Source organism: Typopeltis vanoorti, chromosome 9 (genome assembly GCF_054136105.1).
Source record: "Typopeltis vanoorti isolate ZY-2024b chromosome 9, IOZ_Tvanoo_1.0, whole genome shotgun sequence".
In the NCBI taxonomy this organism is placed as follows: Eukaryota; Metazoa; Arthropoda; class Arachnida; order Uropygi; family Thelyphonidae; genus Typopeltis; species Typopeltis vanoorti.
In genome coordinates this window covers 46,047,840-46,066,826 of record NC_143557.1, presented here as the reverse complement: position 1 = coordinate 46,066,826, position 18,987 = coordinate 46,047,840, and the positions used below count along the sequence as shown (strand labels likewise).

At 36.1% G+C, this 18,987-nt stretch overlaps 1 protein-coding gene across 3 annotated transcripts in view; it reads left to right on the top strand.

The window, feature by feature from the left end:
- Positions 1 to 18,987, top strand: part of LOC150103013 (DNA-dependent protein kinase catalytic subunit-like) — an 847,149-nt gene that overhangs the window by 219,908 nt on the left and 608,254 nt on the right. For all 3 annotated transcript variants that reach the window (XM_090397444.1, XM_090397443.1, XM_090397442.1), the window contains exon 19: positions 9,021 to 9,260. In XM_090397444.1, coding sequence (XP_090253570.1) covers positions 9,021 to 9,260 — 240 coding nt within the window. The remainder of the gene's footprint in view (positions 1 to 9,020; positions 9,261 to 18,987) is intronic.

The following is an 18,987-nucleotide window of genomic DNA, read 5'->3' as shown; positions in this document are numbered from 1 at the left end:
TCTGAGGATGCAGCAGTTTTTACAGATAGCCTTGATGGTGTGGATGAATGTAAGGTGAAGGCACGATGTTTATAGAGAGAGAGAAGAGAAATAAAGATAGTTAGAATGGAAGCAGAAGGTATGAAGAATGAGTTAAGGAGAAGGATTGAAGAGAAGTGAGAGGTCTCCTAATCTGTCATCAAAGAAAGTAGGAGAACAAGACAGATTTCAGGATGCCAGTGAAAATGGAACTATATGGTGTGGTCTGTTTCTTGAGGAAAAACAAGTATGACTGTGTTAATGAAATGAGGTCAAAATGTGAGTGAGTGATGGCTGATACAAATGACCTGAGGGGTAGTGTGAAACTGATACCAAAAAATATTTGGAATCAATATTAGGGTTAATATAGCAGAAAAGTGTGAGAGGGGTGGTAGTGAATGTGTTGTCTCAATACTGTAATGGGGTGGGTAGAGGAGCAGTGGTAAATGATAAGGTAGTGAGAATGTATAGGAAAGCAGGTGTGGAATATAGACAGCTGGTTCCAAGAAATGGTTATATTATGATGAGTTGACTCTCTCGTGGTAGGGATGGAGGGATGGCATTGATGGATTTGTAAGTGCATGGCATGAAGTAAAGATGGGTAGGTAAGGATACATAGTGGGATGTTGCTATACACCAGGGAATATAGAGGAAGATACATGGATAACCAGTAGTGGGAAATCCTTCTAGTCTTGCACTACTTGAGTGCATATTTCAAGATGTCCTAGATGCCCAGCCATTTGGCTCATGGCTTTTTGAAAGGAACAGTGACACTTGAGTTTCTTCCCTGAAGGCCAGGGAGAGGGCCCAATGCTGGCTTTGGTACTAGAATGGCATCTGAGATAGCCCTGACATTCCACTTCCAAGAAGAATCATTGTTTGCTAGACAGCGTGTAGCTTGTTGGTGGATGGAGAGAACGCCACCACACACACACACACACATATATATATATATATATATATGTGTGTGTGTGTGTATATATATATATATATATATACAGGTAGTTCCCTCTTTATGAATTAATTGGTTCCTGGCGACCATTCGTAAATCAGGAAGCGGGAGTTTGTTTAAAAATCATCCTATAAGTGAGAGTTACATTCGTAGGAAGGAATATATAAAGCGATTATTAAATGAAAAGAAAAGACTTTACTGCCCAAAGATTTTCATATTTAAAAAATAACAAAAGTAAAATTTTAAATTAAAAAATATTCTTTGAAAAAAAAATTAGCTCATTTCTATATCACCGAGTGAATTGGTGCGTCTTTTTTTTCAAAGAAGGCCTTGAGGGTCATCAGCTTAACTGACTTTTGCTTCTTTTCATTTAAAATTGCTTAATAGCAAGCAGAAGTATTATTCATTTCGTGGGAAAATTTACTAAATCATTCAAAGTCTGAATCTTGTGATTCAAAGATTGCTTGAGCTTTTTCGAGAAATTTAAATACTTCTTCTAGGCCTTTTACAGTGAAAAACTGAGTTGGAGCTTCATATTCATTATCTTTTTCTCTTTTTCTTCTTCGTTTCTTTCCTGTTCCTCTAATTCAAGGAGATCATTGGGTGAGAGTTCCATAGCGTGAGATTGAAGCAGCTCATTAACATCACCTTCCGAAACTTCCATTTGCAACTAGTTAGCCATACCTAAGATCGCCTGAGTTTCAGAATTCATAATCTTTGTTGGGTCTTCAAAGCCTTCGAAATTATCATTAAACTGAGGACAAAGTTTAAGCCATACTCGTTTCACAGCTTTTTCGAAAACTTTATGCCAGGCGCTCTGCGTTGTCCGAATTGAATCTAAAATGTTGAATCTCTTCCAGAACTCTTTGATAGAAAAGTTTTCACCTTTATCAGTTGCTTCTATTAACATTTCAAAAGTCTCTTTGAAATAATGTGCTTTAAATGTCGCAATCACAGTGAAAAGATTATACTTAAAAAGAAAACAAAATAAAAATTTTTTTAAAAAAATTAGGTGTAATTGAAGAAAACCATGAATAACACATTCGCATCTCCAAGGCTCATGAGTGACTGAGGCTCATTCTAACTGATCATTACGTTCATACAATTATTACGTCCTTCACCGTGTACAATATAAAATAAAAATTCATAAAGTTAAAAATTTATAATTTATATTGTTCTTCTGCTTATATATCACTTATCTTATTCACAGGTAAATCTATCCACACAATTTGGCCGATTCTTAGAATGATATATTAAATTATATTATAAACATATATATTAAATAAATTGACAAAGGATTGACTTCTGAATGGAGTCCGATCCTCAGCAGTAATGGTCTGGAGTTACTTCCTATTCAGGTTCTGGCAATATTTATTTGATCAAGCTGCACCAGCCAGATCCCTAGGTTAAAAATTCCTTTCTACGAAGAAGTAACCCTCAGAAAATATATAAGTAAATCAATCTATTAGTTATTCTTTATCTCAATCTTATCTATCTCTCTTAAAATACTTTAGTTTGCAGTCGCAGTCTCTGTCATATAATTCACTCCCGCTCAGATTCAAATGTTAGCAAGCGGTGCATTGGATTCAAATCAAGGCACAAAACAGGTTAAGATAATCAAGATACATTTATTCGATTCTAAAGATTACACATTTACAATAAAAACACTCGATAGGAATAGAGTTTTCTCAAGTTATAAGGTTAGACATAACTGTAATTCACATATCACATCTAAGAATAGGCTCATTTCACTACACAAAATTCTAGCTAGCATTCTTTAAATATCTCTACTATCTTACACATATTCTTAAAAGATTCACATCGATAATTCTATAGCTCATTACTTATAGAAAATTAACTAATACTCATTCACACAAATACTGAGGAAACGAGCATCAGGTTTTAGACGCTGGTATCTAAAATCTCACTATAGTCCTTCCTATAAGTTTAGAGTTATAAAACCTAACATCTCGTTTCTTCCATAACACATTATTCCATTCTTTCTTAACAAAGGAATTATAAAGGGTTTCACATTACCACATTCCTGTAACTTATTCCGTCTATCCTTTCTTTATAATTTCCCTCCGAATGTTCGATCTCGTCCTTGGTGATTAACTCACAGGCTAGGTTTGGCCTTTCATCGCATTCTTGACTGGAAACAGCATGGATTGAATCGATCCACATGGACGTATGTGGCAGCCAGTTTCTTCAGGCTTACTTGGAAAACTACCTAATATTTCTTCGTCTATTCCTTCCACCCAACATCGCGAAACGACAGCAGAGAATAGCTGCCCGCTATCAACTAGATCTCGAAGCCCTCTTTCACCCAAAAATTTCTGCCGGACACTTTCTTTTTTTTGCGCCCGGCTCCTATTTCATTCCTATCTTCCTGGAATACTCCATACGATTGCCGCATCTTCCCGGAAAAACACTGTGCACATGCCATTCGCACGTAAGCAATTTGCCGTTGGCTATACAATTTATCCGAAGTGTCGTTAATGGACTTTCATCCTTTGTTATTATGCTCTAACATATATCTTATAGAGAAACTTCTTACATTATAATCTTTTTACAAAAAAATGACAACTTTCACCTTTAATTAATTTTATAAAATTTGTATTAGTATAATTCTTTAAACAAAATTGGTATCTTCACTTATTTACAAGCATTTCCCCTTTTAATTTTTTTTTTCTTGTTAAATTCTGAATGAGATATTTCTTAGTAAAAATATTTTCAATCAAAATTCAACACAACTACCTGTGTGTGTGTGTATATATATATATGTGTGTGTGTGTGTGTGTGTGTGTGTGTGTGTGTGTGTGTGTGTGTGTGTGTGTGTGTGATAGGCTATATTAATTTTGCACATTCTTTCCTATTGAGAGGTGATGGCATCCCTATGTTTGCATACTGTGGCTCAGTGCAGCAACCATACACTTGTTTTAATCAAGTACCCTCATTTCATCAATATGCTTGGTTTTATTTTAATGCTGTTAAAGAGGCTAAGCCTTATCACTGAGGTGATTTTATCTGATTCTCCCAAATACACAATATCGATTTCAATTATGGAGATATAGATTAGAAGAGAAATGATTCCATTGCAGAAAGGAAATGGAATTTAAACACCTACCAAGTGATAATTACTTAAATTAGCATGTGATGGACAGGACACAGGATAATAGAGTGTTGGATCAGACCAGATCGAACACTCTGTAACTAAGGTAGCCACACTTAGGAGATTGCAAAATATGTGGAATTTTCAGTTACACATGGGTCACTTTTTAACTAGGTGGATTCATATTTATGAATTTAGGTACACAAAACACACGTGTTGAAAAGATTATTTTACTGATTGATAATAAAATAATAACTTGACGTTTCAACCCCTATATTGAGGTCATCATCAGAAGGATACATGTGTATAAGAACCAAGCTATATGCTGTTGCACTCTGTACTGGTAAATTACATCTATGTTGTTAACTAATCTTTTTTCTTAGCCTGCCCTCTTAGTGATAAAAAATAAATAAAAAAAATTTTAAAAAAATACCAATAAAAACTACAATAAACTCTGCTGAAGTCATCACGTACTCTGGAATTAAATAGTTCATATTGTTATATTATGATTATCTTCTGAATTCTTACAGTACAGGTTGCTATTGAATCTTCAGGGGATGGGGGGAACACTTCACCGTCGACGGTGAAGTGTATATGTGAAGTATATATCGTCGACGTATATGAGCCAAATTTTGGGCTTTAGGCATGTTGGCTCTAGAGCTTGTTGCTCAAAGTCTTCCATATAAAAGTTCACTATTGGGGTGGGGAAGTGGTGAGCCCATGGCTGTACCCTCTTTTTGAAGGTAAAAATCGTTTTGCCACACGAAATATCCGGAGCAGAGTACATGGGCAAAGAGGGCTGTGATGTGGTGTGGAAATATGTTCTGTAAGAGTAAGATAGTATCATTGATTGGGACATTGGTGAAAAGGGAAGTTATGTCAAATCTGACTAATAAATCTTGGTTGTTGAGTGTAATGCTTTAATTTTGTTTATGAAATGTTGTGTATTTTTTATGTAGGAAGGGGGAATGACCAACCAATTCCTTGAGTGTGGCTGCTAATTTTTTGGCTAAGTGGTAATTCGGGCTGTTGATTCCTTCCACAATTGGATGTAATGGTGTGTCTGTTTTGTGTACTTTTGGCAGGCCATAAATTCTGGACGCGTGGGCATACTGCGGTATTAATTTTTTAATTGTTTCTTCTGGCTATACTGGTAAATTACATCTACATTGTTAACTAATCTTTTTTCTTAACCTGCCCTCTAGTGAAAGAAAAAGAAAAAAAATTACCAATAAAAACTACAATAAAATCTGCTAAAGTGCTAAAGTCCTCACGTATTAGGATTCTTCTGGAATTTTCGCCATTTGGCTCCACAGCCACGAAGCACTAAATACATTCCTTAGCCACCTGAACAAACAACACAAACACATCCAATTCACCATTGAAATAGAAAAAAACAACTCTCTTCCATTCCTAGACACACTTGTCACAATTCTTCCTCCAGGCTGTCTCTCCTTCTCAGTTTACCGCAAACCTACAGGCCAGTACATACACAAAACTTTTATCACCACCAACACAAAAACTAGGGGTCATAAGCACCCTTAAACACAGAGCTCAAACTATTTGTTCAAATGAACAAGCTCTTAACCATGAATATGATACCATCAAACATACCTTTATAAAAAATGGATACAGTATAAAAACCATTCACAAGATCCTCCACAAAGATACCACTAATAACAAAAAAGATTTCAAGAATGCCATTGCTATACCATATGGTAGAGGCATTTCAGAAAAAATAGACAGAACACTACACAAATACAACATCAAAACCACCTTTAAACCCCCTGACAGAATTAAGACACCTACTCAGTTCTTCCAAGGATCATCTGCCACACCTAGCCCACCCAGGGGTTTACAAAATAGATTGCACATGTAACATACCATACATAGGTGAAACAGGGCGAACCATCCCAACCAGGAAGGATGAACACAAACGACACACAAAATACCTCCATTTTGGAAAAACCGGCCTTTCTGACCACGCACTTCAAACATACCACAGAATTGATTGGAAAGGTACCAAGTCCCTACACCGCCACCAAAACCTGGTTCGAGCAGAAATTCAAGGAAGCATGCGAAATGCTAAAACATGATCCAAATCTGAATAAAAATGATGGTCTAACCATTCCAAGAATATGGAGGACCCATCTGCAACCTTCATAGCAACCACAATGAAAAATCTTAATACAAGAAGACTTGGTGAAGTTTTTTTTTTTTCCTGATCATTCAATAGCAACCTGTACTGTACAAATTCAGAATATAATCATAATATAACAATATGAACTGTATAATTCCAGAAGAATCCTAATACGTGAGGAATTTAGCAGAGTTTATTGTAGTTTTTTTTTTTTTTAATCACTAGAGAGCAGGCTAAGATAAAAGATTAGTTAACAATGTAGATGTAATTTACTGGTATAGAATGCAACAGCATGTAGCTTGGTTCTTATACACATGTATTCCTCTGATGATGACCTCAATACAGGGGTTCGAAACGTCAAGTTATTATTTTATTATTAATCAGTAAAATAATCTTTTCAACACGTGTGTTTTGTGTCCCTAAATTCATAAATATGAATGCTGATCACTGTGTAACCTTAAAAGAAAGAGTAACTAGGTGGATGATTATGATATGCTTAGGAGGCATCTTGAACATTGCCATGGCTTAAAAGCAGAAGGGAAGAATGTTAGCAGTGCATGGTGGATATACCTTATCCTTATATACCAAAGGTATAGGAGAAAAAGGAATAGATAGAAGTTAGATGGATGAGTAGCATCATTAAGGAGGACCTGCAGAAATGTTGTGAAGGTTATATAAGGAGAATGATGATTAACAAGGTCGCAAATAGTATAAGGATCAGGTAAGAAAGATGTCCAACATAGTAAGAAAGGTAAATTAGATTGTGGTAGAAATTAGTCAAGCAGGGCAGAGGAAATCCTGAAGAGTTCTTTCATTATGTGGCAAGTAAGAGGAAAAATGACTGAAAAGATAACTGTAATGATTCCTAATAGTAGTGAAGTTAAAGAAACAAATAAAGTAATTGAGTTACTGAGTGATCACTTTGGAGGAGTATATCATGCAACAGAGGATATTGATGTGACGGAGACTGATTTGAGAATAGAAGTTAATGAATTTGAAAGTACTTAGGATATTGAAGAATCTCAATGAAAATATGATCACGGGATAAGAAGGGATATCAACTCTTGTGTTATGAGAATGTGCAAGGGAACTATCAGTACCTCTAAATAGGGTGTTTAACTTAAGTCTCGGCTCTGACAAAGTCCCAAGGTAGTGAAAGGTGAACAAAATAAATCCTTTTGCATAAAGGAGACTCTAAGACTTCTGTAGCAAATTACAATCTAATCAGTATCTCAGGAGTTATGTTCTGGAAAAGTTGGTCAAAGAGAGAGAGATTTGGAATGGGTAGATAAAAGTGATACTTAATGAGGAGTAGCATGGCTTTGTGAAGGGTCAATCAGTCATGCCTTAGTAATATACTAATTTTTTATAATAGAGTGACAGCAGAGTTGAATTTAGGAAATGGCTGTGCAATGATACTACTTGATTTTGCAAAGCAATTTAACAAAATACCACATGGAACTCTGTTACACAAGCTGGAACAAATGGGGTTGTAAAACTGTTGATATGGATTCAAGGGTAGCTGATGAACAGATGCCAAAAACCTAGTATATGGAAGTGTAGAATTAAGAAGAAAGCAGGGTGACTAATGATGTTCTGCAAGGTTCTGTGCTTCGACCACTACTGTTTAATTTATAGAAATGTTTGCTGACTACTCCCAAATGCAGAAATTTAGCTGGGTAATAGTTATTCAAGGTGATGTGAGAACTTGCAGGATGATTTAAATAGGCTGATTTAAACAGGATAATGGATGGGTGTCAGTTTAATGTGGAAAAGTGTAAAGTATGCATTGGGAATGTGGACTGCAGAGTTTGGTGGATAGAAGAAGGAGAGGTGATATGATTGAGACTTTTAAACTGTTGAAAGGTGGTTATGGGGTTGACACTGGGGAGTTCTTTCGCTTGGTTGAACAGCGGGAAGGAGTGATGACAAAAGGCCATCCCTGGAAGTTACGAAAGGAAACTGTGAGCAAGAGGGTGAGGAGTGGTTTCTTTGCATGGAGGTTGGTTGAACCATGGAATGCATTGCCTGATGGAGTGTTGAGAGCGAGAACGGTCAATGAGTTCAAGGAATGGTATGATAGACTTTGTGTTTCTTAGCGGGGGGGGGGGGGGGAGGTCCTTCCCTCGATGAGTCTTGATAGACTTTGTGTTTCTTAGGAAGGATCTCCCACGATGAGTCTTTTGACTCCATGGAGACCTGAATAATAATAATAATAATAATAATTATTATTATTATTATAAAAGGATTACAAGTATTGTATTGCATTGAATGAACTATACTTCAGGAAACTGATGAAGTTATTTTTTTGTGGTTGGGGTAGATCAAGAGTAGAAGTTTAGTGGGCATTTTGGTAAGGTTGCTAAGTTAGCTCACAGGATTACTTAGTTATTGATTAACACACTGCTAACAAGCAGAGAGAAAGGAAGTTATTATTTCTCTTTAGAAGGAAGAATGATAACTTCATATGTCCTTGATATGTCCATATCTGGATTACTGTGCTGTGGTCTAGTCATCTAGTTTTCTTGGGAATGAGGAAGCAGTGGAGAGGATGTGAAGGAGGTTTTAGTCTAATAGATCTAATAAGTAAAACGACACCTTTATTTTGATATATACAATGCAGTGTTGATATCCTGCATTAAAACTCTGAATGCAATAATTTTCAGAATGTTAATGGACTGTCTTGAAGGTTAATTGTTACACTTTGTGACCTATTACATGTATACCATATTTGCTCTAAATATCTACAAGTATGAAACACTGCATTATTGGACAATATTTTTTTTTTAATTTTTTAGTTTACTGAACACACTTGCAAGAAACATGACATTCAAATACAAAGAGGTTTATGCTGCAGCAGCCGAAGTTGTTGGTCTGATTCTTAAATATTTCAAGGAAAACTCATGTTCCGAGTTCAGTAATTTTTATGATATGTGCAGAGGCTATATTAAGAATATGATTGAGAATACAAAAAAGGAGGATCGATTCATCATTTGTGTCCATAGAATTCATCTTAATTTTCCGCCTTTTGCAGATAGGTAAGTGTCGTTTATTTTTTACAAAAATAATTGATACCTGATAAAAATTATATATATGTATATACAGTCGGGTCTCTTTTTATGCAGTAAATACACTCCAGAGAAAACTGCATATAAAAAAATCGCACAAAAAAGACCTAACTTACGTTGAAAAATTAGGGATACATTCCATAATTTTCTAAAACTGCATAAAACCGAAGCAATGAATTAAAATAAACCAAAAATTGCATAAAAAATTTATAAATTTCAGGAAAATAAGAATGCCTAAATTTATTTTAAAGCTTTATTCATTTAATTTTATTGAAAAGTAACAATTTTTTTACATTTTTCCTTCAGAATTATCATCGCTATTAGGCAATATTTGGCAACTTTTGCAAACTGGTGCAAAATCGCTTTCATCACTTAAAGAAATAGTCAGCGCATCAGATCTGTATGGTAAAGGCAATGGTTCGTCACAAACTGAATTAGATTCACCCTCATTCTGTGCTGATTTTTTTCTTCTGACGATGTAATCAGTGATTAAACTTTTTGCGATGATGATTTTACTATTTTTTTTATACAGCTCATGATCCAGACATACAGTTCTTCAGCTCACGTTGGAATTTAAAGGCTTGTTCAAAATCATTAACAAGAAAATGATTTTCCAATTTACTGCACAGTTCAAGACCTTCTCGAATTATATTTGCAGTGAGGGGGATTACAGGTTTTTCTTCCGCTTCACTATTTTTCTGGATCTCCAACGATATCTAAAGTTAATCGATATCCGATAATATCATCATCACTTAAGACATTATCCAGAAGCAATTCGTCTTCATCATTCTGGCTAAATGTATCAAAACCTTCTCCACCAATTTCATGTGCCAAAGTAATGATTTCAGCTGATATTGTAGATGTTTGAATGGATCCAGGCCAAGCTGCTTTCCAGCAGGCATTTAAAGTTTGTGGTCTTATTTCAGCGATAGCAGATGCAACGTGATTTAAGCAGCCCAAAATAGAAAAATTTTTCCAAATGTCATTTACTGTTAATGATTCATTTTCTAGTTTATCCAATATAAATTGAAAAGTGCGCTTAACATAATATTTTTTAAAAGTACCAATTATACCTTGATGTAATGGCTGAATAATTGTTGTTGTATTGGCCATTAAAAACACTACCTGCATTTGGATGTTCTAAATGCAGATGACTTGGTGCATTGTCAACAATTAATAAAACTTTTAAATCGAGAACGTTTTGCTTCATATATGTTTCCACTTCTGGTACAAAGCAATTATTGAACATAATGAATGGCAATGCTGTCGTCCATGAAGCTAACTGAGGCACAGCTGTTGCTGTTACTCCTCAGATGAAATATGAGCTGCTCTGCTTGGTGGTAGATGAAAGGTAGATGTAGAACACACTATTTGTCTATCGTAGACCATAATGGAAGTGTTATTGCTGATCCCAAAGCTCTTGCAGACATTTTGGGAGAAAATTTTGCTAGAAGCTCAGTAACAGCTTCATATCCTTCTGAATTTTTAATACTAAAAGAGCAGCAAGAGAAACAAAAGCTAAATTTTTCTACTAGTGGGCTTGATCTGTTTGTTAAGGAGGAACTAAAAAGATATCTTTTACTGTCTCACCCTAGTGCAGTAGGGCATGATGACATCCATTATGAAATGATAAAACATCTACCATCATCTTCTATGGATCTTCTTTTCTTAATATACAATAGAATACTTGCAAAGGAAGAGTTTCTAGATTCTTGGCATAAGCTGTTATTCCAAGAATACGAAACTCTATATTTATTGCTATCCCAAAACCAGGAAAGGATCCAACACAAGCAAATAATTATCGACCTATTGCTCTGTCCAGCTGTCTTTGTAAGATATTAGAGAAAATGGTTAATGCCAGACTTTTCTGGTATTTAGAAAGCAGTGATCTTCTTTCCAATGAACAATGTGTCTTCTGTATGCATCGTTCAGCTTTAGACCATTTGGTTCATTTAGAAACTTGTATTAAAAGATGCATTTCTGAATCAAGAACACCTTGTTTCAGTTTTCTTTGACATGGAAAAAGCTTATGACACAGCCTTGGAGATATGACATATTAAAAGACTTCTACAACCTAGGTTTCAAAGGACACCTTCCTGTATTGATTAAATTTTCTGTTCACGTAAACTTCCCACCTCACAGTGGGAAGTACGCTATCTCGACCATATCATCAAAAACAGGGTGTACCCCAAGACTCTGTCTTAAGCGTGACCCTTTTTTGCTATTAAAATTAACTCAATCACTGAATAGCTTCCTCCCACTGTAGACAGTGCTCTATATATTGATGACTTACGTTTTACTGTTACTCTCGTAACATGAAGGTAATTGAAAGATCACTTCAGCAAGCAATAGATCATGTTTTTCTCTGTGGACGCTTAGTAATGAGTTCAGGTTTTCAGCAGGAATAAAGTGTCTGTATACACTTCATCCAGATCCTGAATTAAGAATCGGACAGACTGTTATTCCTGTAGCAACAGAAGCCAAATTCTTGGGACTCATCTTTGACAGAAAACTTATATTCCTTGCACACATTTGTCAACTAAGAGGAAAATGCAAGAAAGCATTGCATCTCCTTCGTGCTTTATCCTCTGCTGAATGGGGTGCTGATTGGTCTTTATTGTTTACTTACCCATTCAAAGCTGGATTATGAATCTCAAGTCTATGGTTCTGCAAGGCAGATTAACCTGTGATGGTTGGATCCCATCCAGATAACCTGATGATTCCATCATCAGGGTATGTGGATAGCTACTGGTGCCTTTTGCACATCAACCACTCACAGTCTTTATGTTGAATCAAATGAACTGTCTTTATCACTCAGATGGAAATAGTTGTCTTTTAATTATTCCCTAAAGATGAAGACTCTTCCAGATCATCCTACACGGACTAGTATCTTTTCTCCGTGTTGGTGAGCTCAATATCACTCACATCAGATTGCCATATATCTTTTTTTTGGTATGCATGTTAAAGAGATTTTGCAAGCTCTTGGCATGAATGTTGACAACATTGCCTACATCAAACATAAAAGCATCCCACCATGGCAGGTTTTGCACTCCATTCTGCAGCCTCTCACTTGGTCACTTACATTAGTCTCATACTCCGTTATCTGTCTACCTTCAATTGTTTAATGCACAGAGAGCAGCCCAATCTGAATTTTTTCTCATCTATACTAATGGCTCAAGAGCTGACACATGTGTTGGCTGTGTTTCCTAACATTGCTTTTTCCAACCAAGTCCCATCTGATTGTAGTAATTATACAGCAGAGCTGCATGTCATTCTGCTTGCACTTGTTCATATAAAACAAAATTTATACAGACTCTTTGAGCTCTTTACAGACTATCTCTTCTCTTAGGTATAATCCACATCCATACTTTATGAGGTGCCACACCTTTTTTCACAAAATGAAAATCCTTAATTTTGATGTTGAGCTGTGCAGGATTCCCTGCCACAATGAAATTAAGGGAAATGAGGCTGCAGATGCAGCTGTTAAATTAGCTCATACTTTCTCATGTACTATTTGTCAGTACTATATACAGACTACAGACAGCTTATAAGATCAAAGATAATTGCCCAATGGGAGTCGTCATGGCCAGGAACATTTATGAACAAATTATATAACAATCAGCCTGAAATTATTATTATTATTATTATTAAACAAGACCTCATGGAGTCAAAGACTCATCTAGGAGGTCCTTTTATCCCACATTGCATTCTAGTCAATGTAGAAACAGGAGAAAGTTGTTCTTGCTAGGCTCTGTATAGGTCACAGTCATCTTACACATTCTTATTTACTGATTGCTGACGATCTTCCCATGTGTGAAAAATGCAACACGTCTTACTATTTGTCATAATCTGTTTTCACTATATTATTTCAGGAAATTACAACGTACTAGGATATACATTAAAATAAATTTTAATATATTTCTATATTTCGGCAACATCACGCTGCCATTTTCAAGAACTTAGGTACAAGATACGTGCACGCAGGCACAGCAAAACAATAAATGAGCAAGAAGTATGAAGCTATTATTTCTCCTAAAGTCCTGATGGTGCCCTCTAGCAGGCAATGTTGGTATTCTTGGGCGATTGGGCTGAAGGTCTTCTGATGTAGGTTTCCCAAATTTGAGGAAATCTCATGCAGCCAAATTTGTTGAGGGTTGAAGCTGATTCTATGAAAAGCCTTTCATATCTGTATTTGCTACGGTGTATTATCCTGGCTTTTTTCCACCGTATTCTATGGCAGGTATCCAGAGCATGGTCAGCAAGACCAGAGTGGCTGTATTGGTGAAACCAGATGTAGTTCTTGTGTTCTGAAATTCTGATATTTGCTGTCCTGCCTGTTTGGCAAAGTAGGACAGCCTACGGCTGCAAGGGACCTGGTACACACCAGGTAGGTCTAGGGGGGGGTAGGTTGGTCTTTTGTTGAGCGGATAAGGGATGCCAATTTTTTATAAGGTTTATAACAAGAAGTTAAGTTATGTTTTTTTTAAGATTTTTGTGATTTTTTCTGAGGTGCCTCGGATATAGGGTATGGTAATGGATTTAGAGTAATCCTTGTTGTGAGGGGGAGGGGGGGGTTGTGGTTTACTGGTTTTAATATTTTTTGGATTTTTTTTGGGGGGGGGGGGTAGCCATTGGCTGAGAACGTGTTGAGGATGTGGTTTAGTTCTGTGGTTAGGGCATTGTCATTCGAGCAGATAAGTTTAGCCCTGTTGTGTAGTGTCTCAATGACTCCATATTGTTGTGTGTGTGTGGGGGGGGGGGGAATTGTTGGTGAATGTATCTGCCTGTATGGGTGGGTTTTCTATATACTGAGAAAACCAAGGTTCCATCAGGCTGGCGGGTGACTAGTGTCTAAGAAAGGAATGCAGTTGTTTTTTTCCTCTTCCAGGGTGAATTTGATTCTGGGGTGTTGGTTGTTTAAGTGTGTTAAGAAGGAGAGGAGTGCATCGGAGCCATGTGGCCAAATAGCGAATACATCATCTACATAGCGAAGCCAAATGGTTGGTTTTTGTGGGGCAGAGTTCAAGGCTTGCTCTTCAAAAGTCTCCATATAAAAGTTTGCCAAGGGTGGGGAGAGTGGAGAACCCATGGCTGTCCCCTCTATTTGTTTGTAGAATTTTCCTTGCCAAACAAAATAGCCTGAGTTCATTGTGAACTGAAATAGGGCTGTGATATCGGGAGGAAATTTAGCTTGGATTAGCTCTAAGGATTCTTTGAGTGGGACATTTGTAAATAAGGAGGAGACATGAAAACTGACCATTATGTCAGTGTGTTTGAGTGTAAGGTTTTCTATGCTGGCTTTGAAGTGGGCTGAGTTTTTTATGTATGAGGGTGTGTTGCCAGTATAGTGTGAGAGAGCTTTGGCCAAATGTTTTGCTAGTTTGTATGTGGGGGAATCAATGCCATCCACTATGGGACGTAATGGCACATTTTCCTTGTGAATTTTTGGGAGTCCATAAATACAGGGGGGTGGGGTATGGAGTTATATGGTTTTAGTTTGTTGGTGATTTCCGCAGGCCAAGAAGCGACCTTCTTAAGGAGCCTGTGGAGTTTTCTAATTTGTGAGTTGGTGGGATTGTATTCGATAGGGAGGTAAGTGACACGATCTAACAATAGAGATTTCAGCTTACCTGTGTAATCTTTTTGGTTCAGCAATACTGTGGCATTCCCTTTGTCAGCTTTGGTAATTATTATTTTCTTGTTTTTCTTTAATTCTAATAGAGATTTAATTTCTTTACTGGGCATGTTGGTTTTAGGTGGTTTGGCTTTGGTCAGAACACAAGCTACATCCAGTCTAATATCGTTGGCGACGTGGCTTGGGAGGTGTCGGATCCTGCGTTCAATCCGTATCATGATATCCTCAGCAGGTATTCTTCTGGGCGCAATGGCAAAGTTGTGGCCACGTGTGAGGGCGTCGAGTGCTTCAGGTTTCACACTCTATTGTTAGATCATGCCAGTAAAATAAGAAAAATTAATAGACAATATTCAGATGAATATTTAAGTTGCAGTTTTACATGGACCATGTCCTATATCCCAGTGTCTTGTATGCAGGGAAAACTATCTAATAGCGCAATGGTTCACACACCACTTTACTACAAAGCACACCAATCTTGCTTCAAAAACTAAAGATTACTTCAAGAGATTGTTGGACATGCAAGTTAAACAAGTAAAATATTTTGAAAAGACTGTTAAAATTTCTGATAATGCACAGCTTGCATCATATAAGGTAGCTAAATTAATTGCTGTTAAATTAAAACCACTTTACTATAGCAGAGTCTCATTTGGTGACAAAGCAAAAAAGGAAATTATGAAAATTCTTCATTCGGATAATACAATGAAAAATAAAATTAAACATATGTCAGATGATATTGAGAAAACAGTTACCAATAAACTTTCAAAACAACATTTTGCTTTACAAATTGATGAGTCCTCTGACATTAGCGGTAAAACTCATATACTAGGATTCGTTCATTTCATTAATGAAAACGAAATAACGAATCAATTTCTGCAGAGAACTTACCGAACATACAACAGGACAAGATATTTTTGACTTTATTACATCATATTTAGAAAATTTTAAATTTCAAGGGGTCTGTGTGTAGGAATTTGTATGGACGGTGCTCCATTAATAGTAGGCTCTATCAAAGGATTTGTTACTCTTGTAAAGAAAATATATCCAAATATTATATCTATGCACTGTTTTTTGCACAGAGAATTCTTAGTTTCAAAAACATTCATTACCGGCAATATTAAAATCTGTACTAGACCAAGTTATAAATATGGTAAATTACATCTAATCAAGACTTTTAAAAGCACGCCTTTTTAAAAAAACTTTGCATATCTATGGAAGCCAAGTACAATATTTGCTTTTGCACACTGAAATAAGATGGTTATCCAGGGGTAAAGTTCTATTTCGAATTTTAGAACTTAAGAATGAATTATTAGCCTTTTTTCAAAATGAAGATACAGATGCTTTTGTAAAGTGTCTTCAAAATGATATTTGGTGTGCTAAAATAGCATATTTAGCCAGTATTTTTAATTACTTAAATAGCGTTAATACAAGTATCCAAGGGAAAAATGCAAGTATTTTGACATCCACTGATAAATTGTCATCTTTTCAGAAAAAAGTATCTGTATCTCTTTGGAAAAACTGCATATCAGAAAAAAACAGCAGATATGTTTGCTTTGCTCCATAAAAAAATGTCGAGGGAATTATTTCTGTTATAACAGAACATTTAACAATATTGGAAGAAAAGATTTCAAGTTACTTTCCTTCCTTAAATACACACAATTATGACTGGATACAAAATCCATTTGACACAGTTAATACATCGAGTTGTGAATTTTCTTTACAAGATGAACAATTAGTTAACTTGTCAACGGATTGTACTTTACAAATGAAATTCTCTGAAATAACTCTTGAGAAATTTTGGATTTTTGTCCAAGCCGAATACCCTCTCTCCACAAGGGCACTGAAAATTTTGCTACAGTTTTCAACATCATATTTGTGTGAGCTCGGTTTCTCAGTATTAACCCATATAAAAACTAATATAGACAAAGAGATGAGGATAGTATATCACACATTAGACGTGATATTGCTGAAATCTGCAAAAGCCAACAAGCTCAAGTATCACATTAAAATAAGTTCCATTTTTATAAAAGGCAAGTCTATGCATATTTATATTTTTATTGTTAGTTTTATAACTCTAATGATTTTGGTGTTCCCCAGATTCTTCTTATAATCAAAAGTGTTCCATGACTTCAAAAAGGTTAAGAATCACTGATATAGCAACAGTAAAGCACAGACTCTCTGTAACATAGTCAATAATGAATAAGTTTATTAAAGTTTGGAAAAACAACATAATTTCTACAACTCTAAAAATGAAATTTTATGAAAGTAAAATACTATCAGTGACTCTCTACGGGGCAGAAACTTGGTCCCAAAAAAGGAGAGAGGAAATCGTTAGTTTTTGAAATGAAATGCTTCAGGAAAATAAACAGAATTCATTGCAAGATTTGAATATCCCTAATTCAACAATTCTTTAACACAGTTAAAAAGCATCAACTCTGTTTGTTCGGTTACATTGTGTGAATGGAACTGGTCAGACTTCCTCACTTGATATTTCAGGGCATTATGGAGAGTACAAGAACCGGAGAAAGATTAACATGGTATAAAGCCCTTGAAATTGCATCAGAGTTATTGGCATATGAAAGAGTTTACTTTGGATAGAGAACAGTGGAAGTTCTCTTATCCATACGGGATTCAACTCATCTTGAGAATGGAAGACAAGAAGAAGAGGATGGCTGAGAACTAGGTAAAGTTGTGTGGTTAGCAAGTGTGTTCAGATTATAATTTTTTTTTTCTTTATTGGAGAGTGCTGAAGCAGTAGAATAGCTTACCAAAAACATCTGTGAATGCTTTTTCAGTGAATGAGTTTTAAGGATTGATAAGTATGATCAGGATTTGATAAATTATTTTCCCCCCCCCCCACTTGGTCAATCTACCCCCTGCCTCCACCCACAAATTTTAATTGTGAATAAATCATAAATGTGACATCATGAAAAGTTTGAGAGCAGTGGATGATGAGGAGGAGAGACTGACTGTGAGTGAGCAAGGAGTATTATGGGAAATTGAGTAAAATTGGTACTGAGCAAACTTGGTCAAGTTGCAAAGGAGTGTAAGGAAGGAAAGCAAGGTTATACCGCTTCATAAAGGAGGTGACAGAATTCATTCATCAAATTATAGGCCATTCTGTGTGTCAGGTGTTGTGGTTAAAGTGTTGGAAAGGCTGAGGAGAATCAGAATCTAGAATTGGGTTGACAACAATAGTATTATCTTTGATGGACAGCACACATTTGATAAAGGAAGATCATGTTTTAGTAATCTACTTTTACTTATTATAATAAGGTGACAGCAGCATTGGCCGTGGATAGATACACGGTAGTATACGTAGACTGTACTACGCATACACTGCATTTTACATGGATGACAAAGGTCGTCCATGTAAAGACTTTTCATAATTATCACATATAAGTTGATAGTCAGACTAGAGTGGATGGGTTTCAATATTAGACTAGTGCACTGGATTGGAGATTGGCTATCTGATAGATTTCAGCAAGTTGGGTATAGGGAGGAGCAATAACCTGGAAGAGGAAAGTCACTAGTGGTGTGTCTCAGGAGTTTGTTTTAGGACTATTGCTGTTTACCATGTATGTTGTTGATATTGGGGAAGACTTGAATGGGAATATTTGGTTGTTTGCAGATTATGCAAAGTTGGGATGAACTATGTTGAGTAGAACAGATGTTGTAGTCTTACAACAGACTTGAGTAAGCTGAGTAGGGAGTGGGGATGCCAATTCACTGTTCCAAAATGTAAGGTTTTAAATTTTGGTAAACAAAGAATTTACTCTTGTTGGGAATATTGTTGGAGGTGGAGGAATAAGAAATCTTGGGGGGATGGCAGATAAGGATCTAAATTTCGAGGACAACACAACAAATTCTGGGTGTGATGCAGAGCACTTATAATTCTTGTTCCATGGTATAATGCCTTGATTAGGCCACATATGAACTGCTGTGCCGAGATTTTGTCACCTGGTTTTCAAAAGGACAAAGAGATGTTGGAAAGGATTCAGAGGCATTTAACTAAGGTAGTTTCTGGTCTCTGAAATGTTGAATATGAAGAAAAGTTGAGAAGAT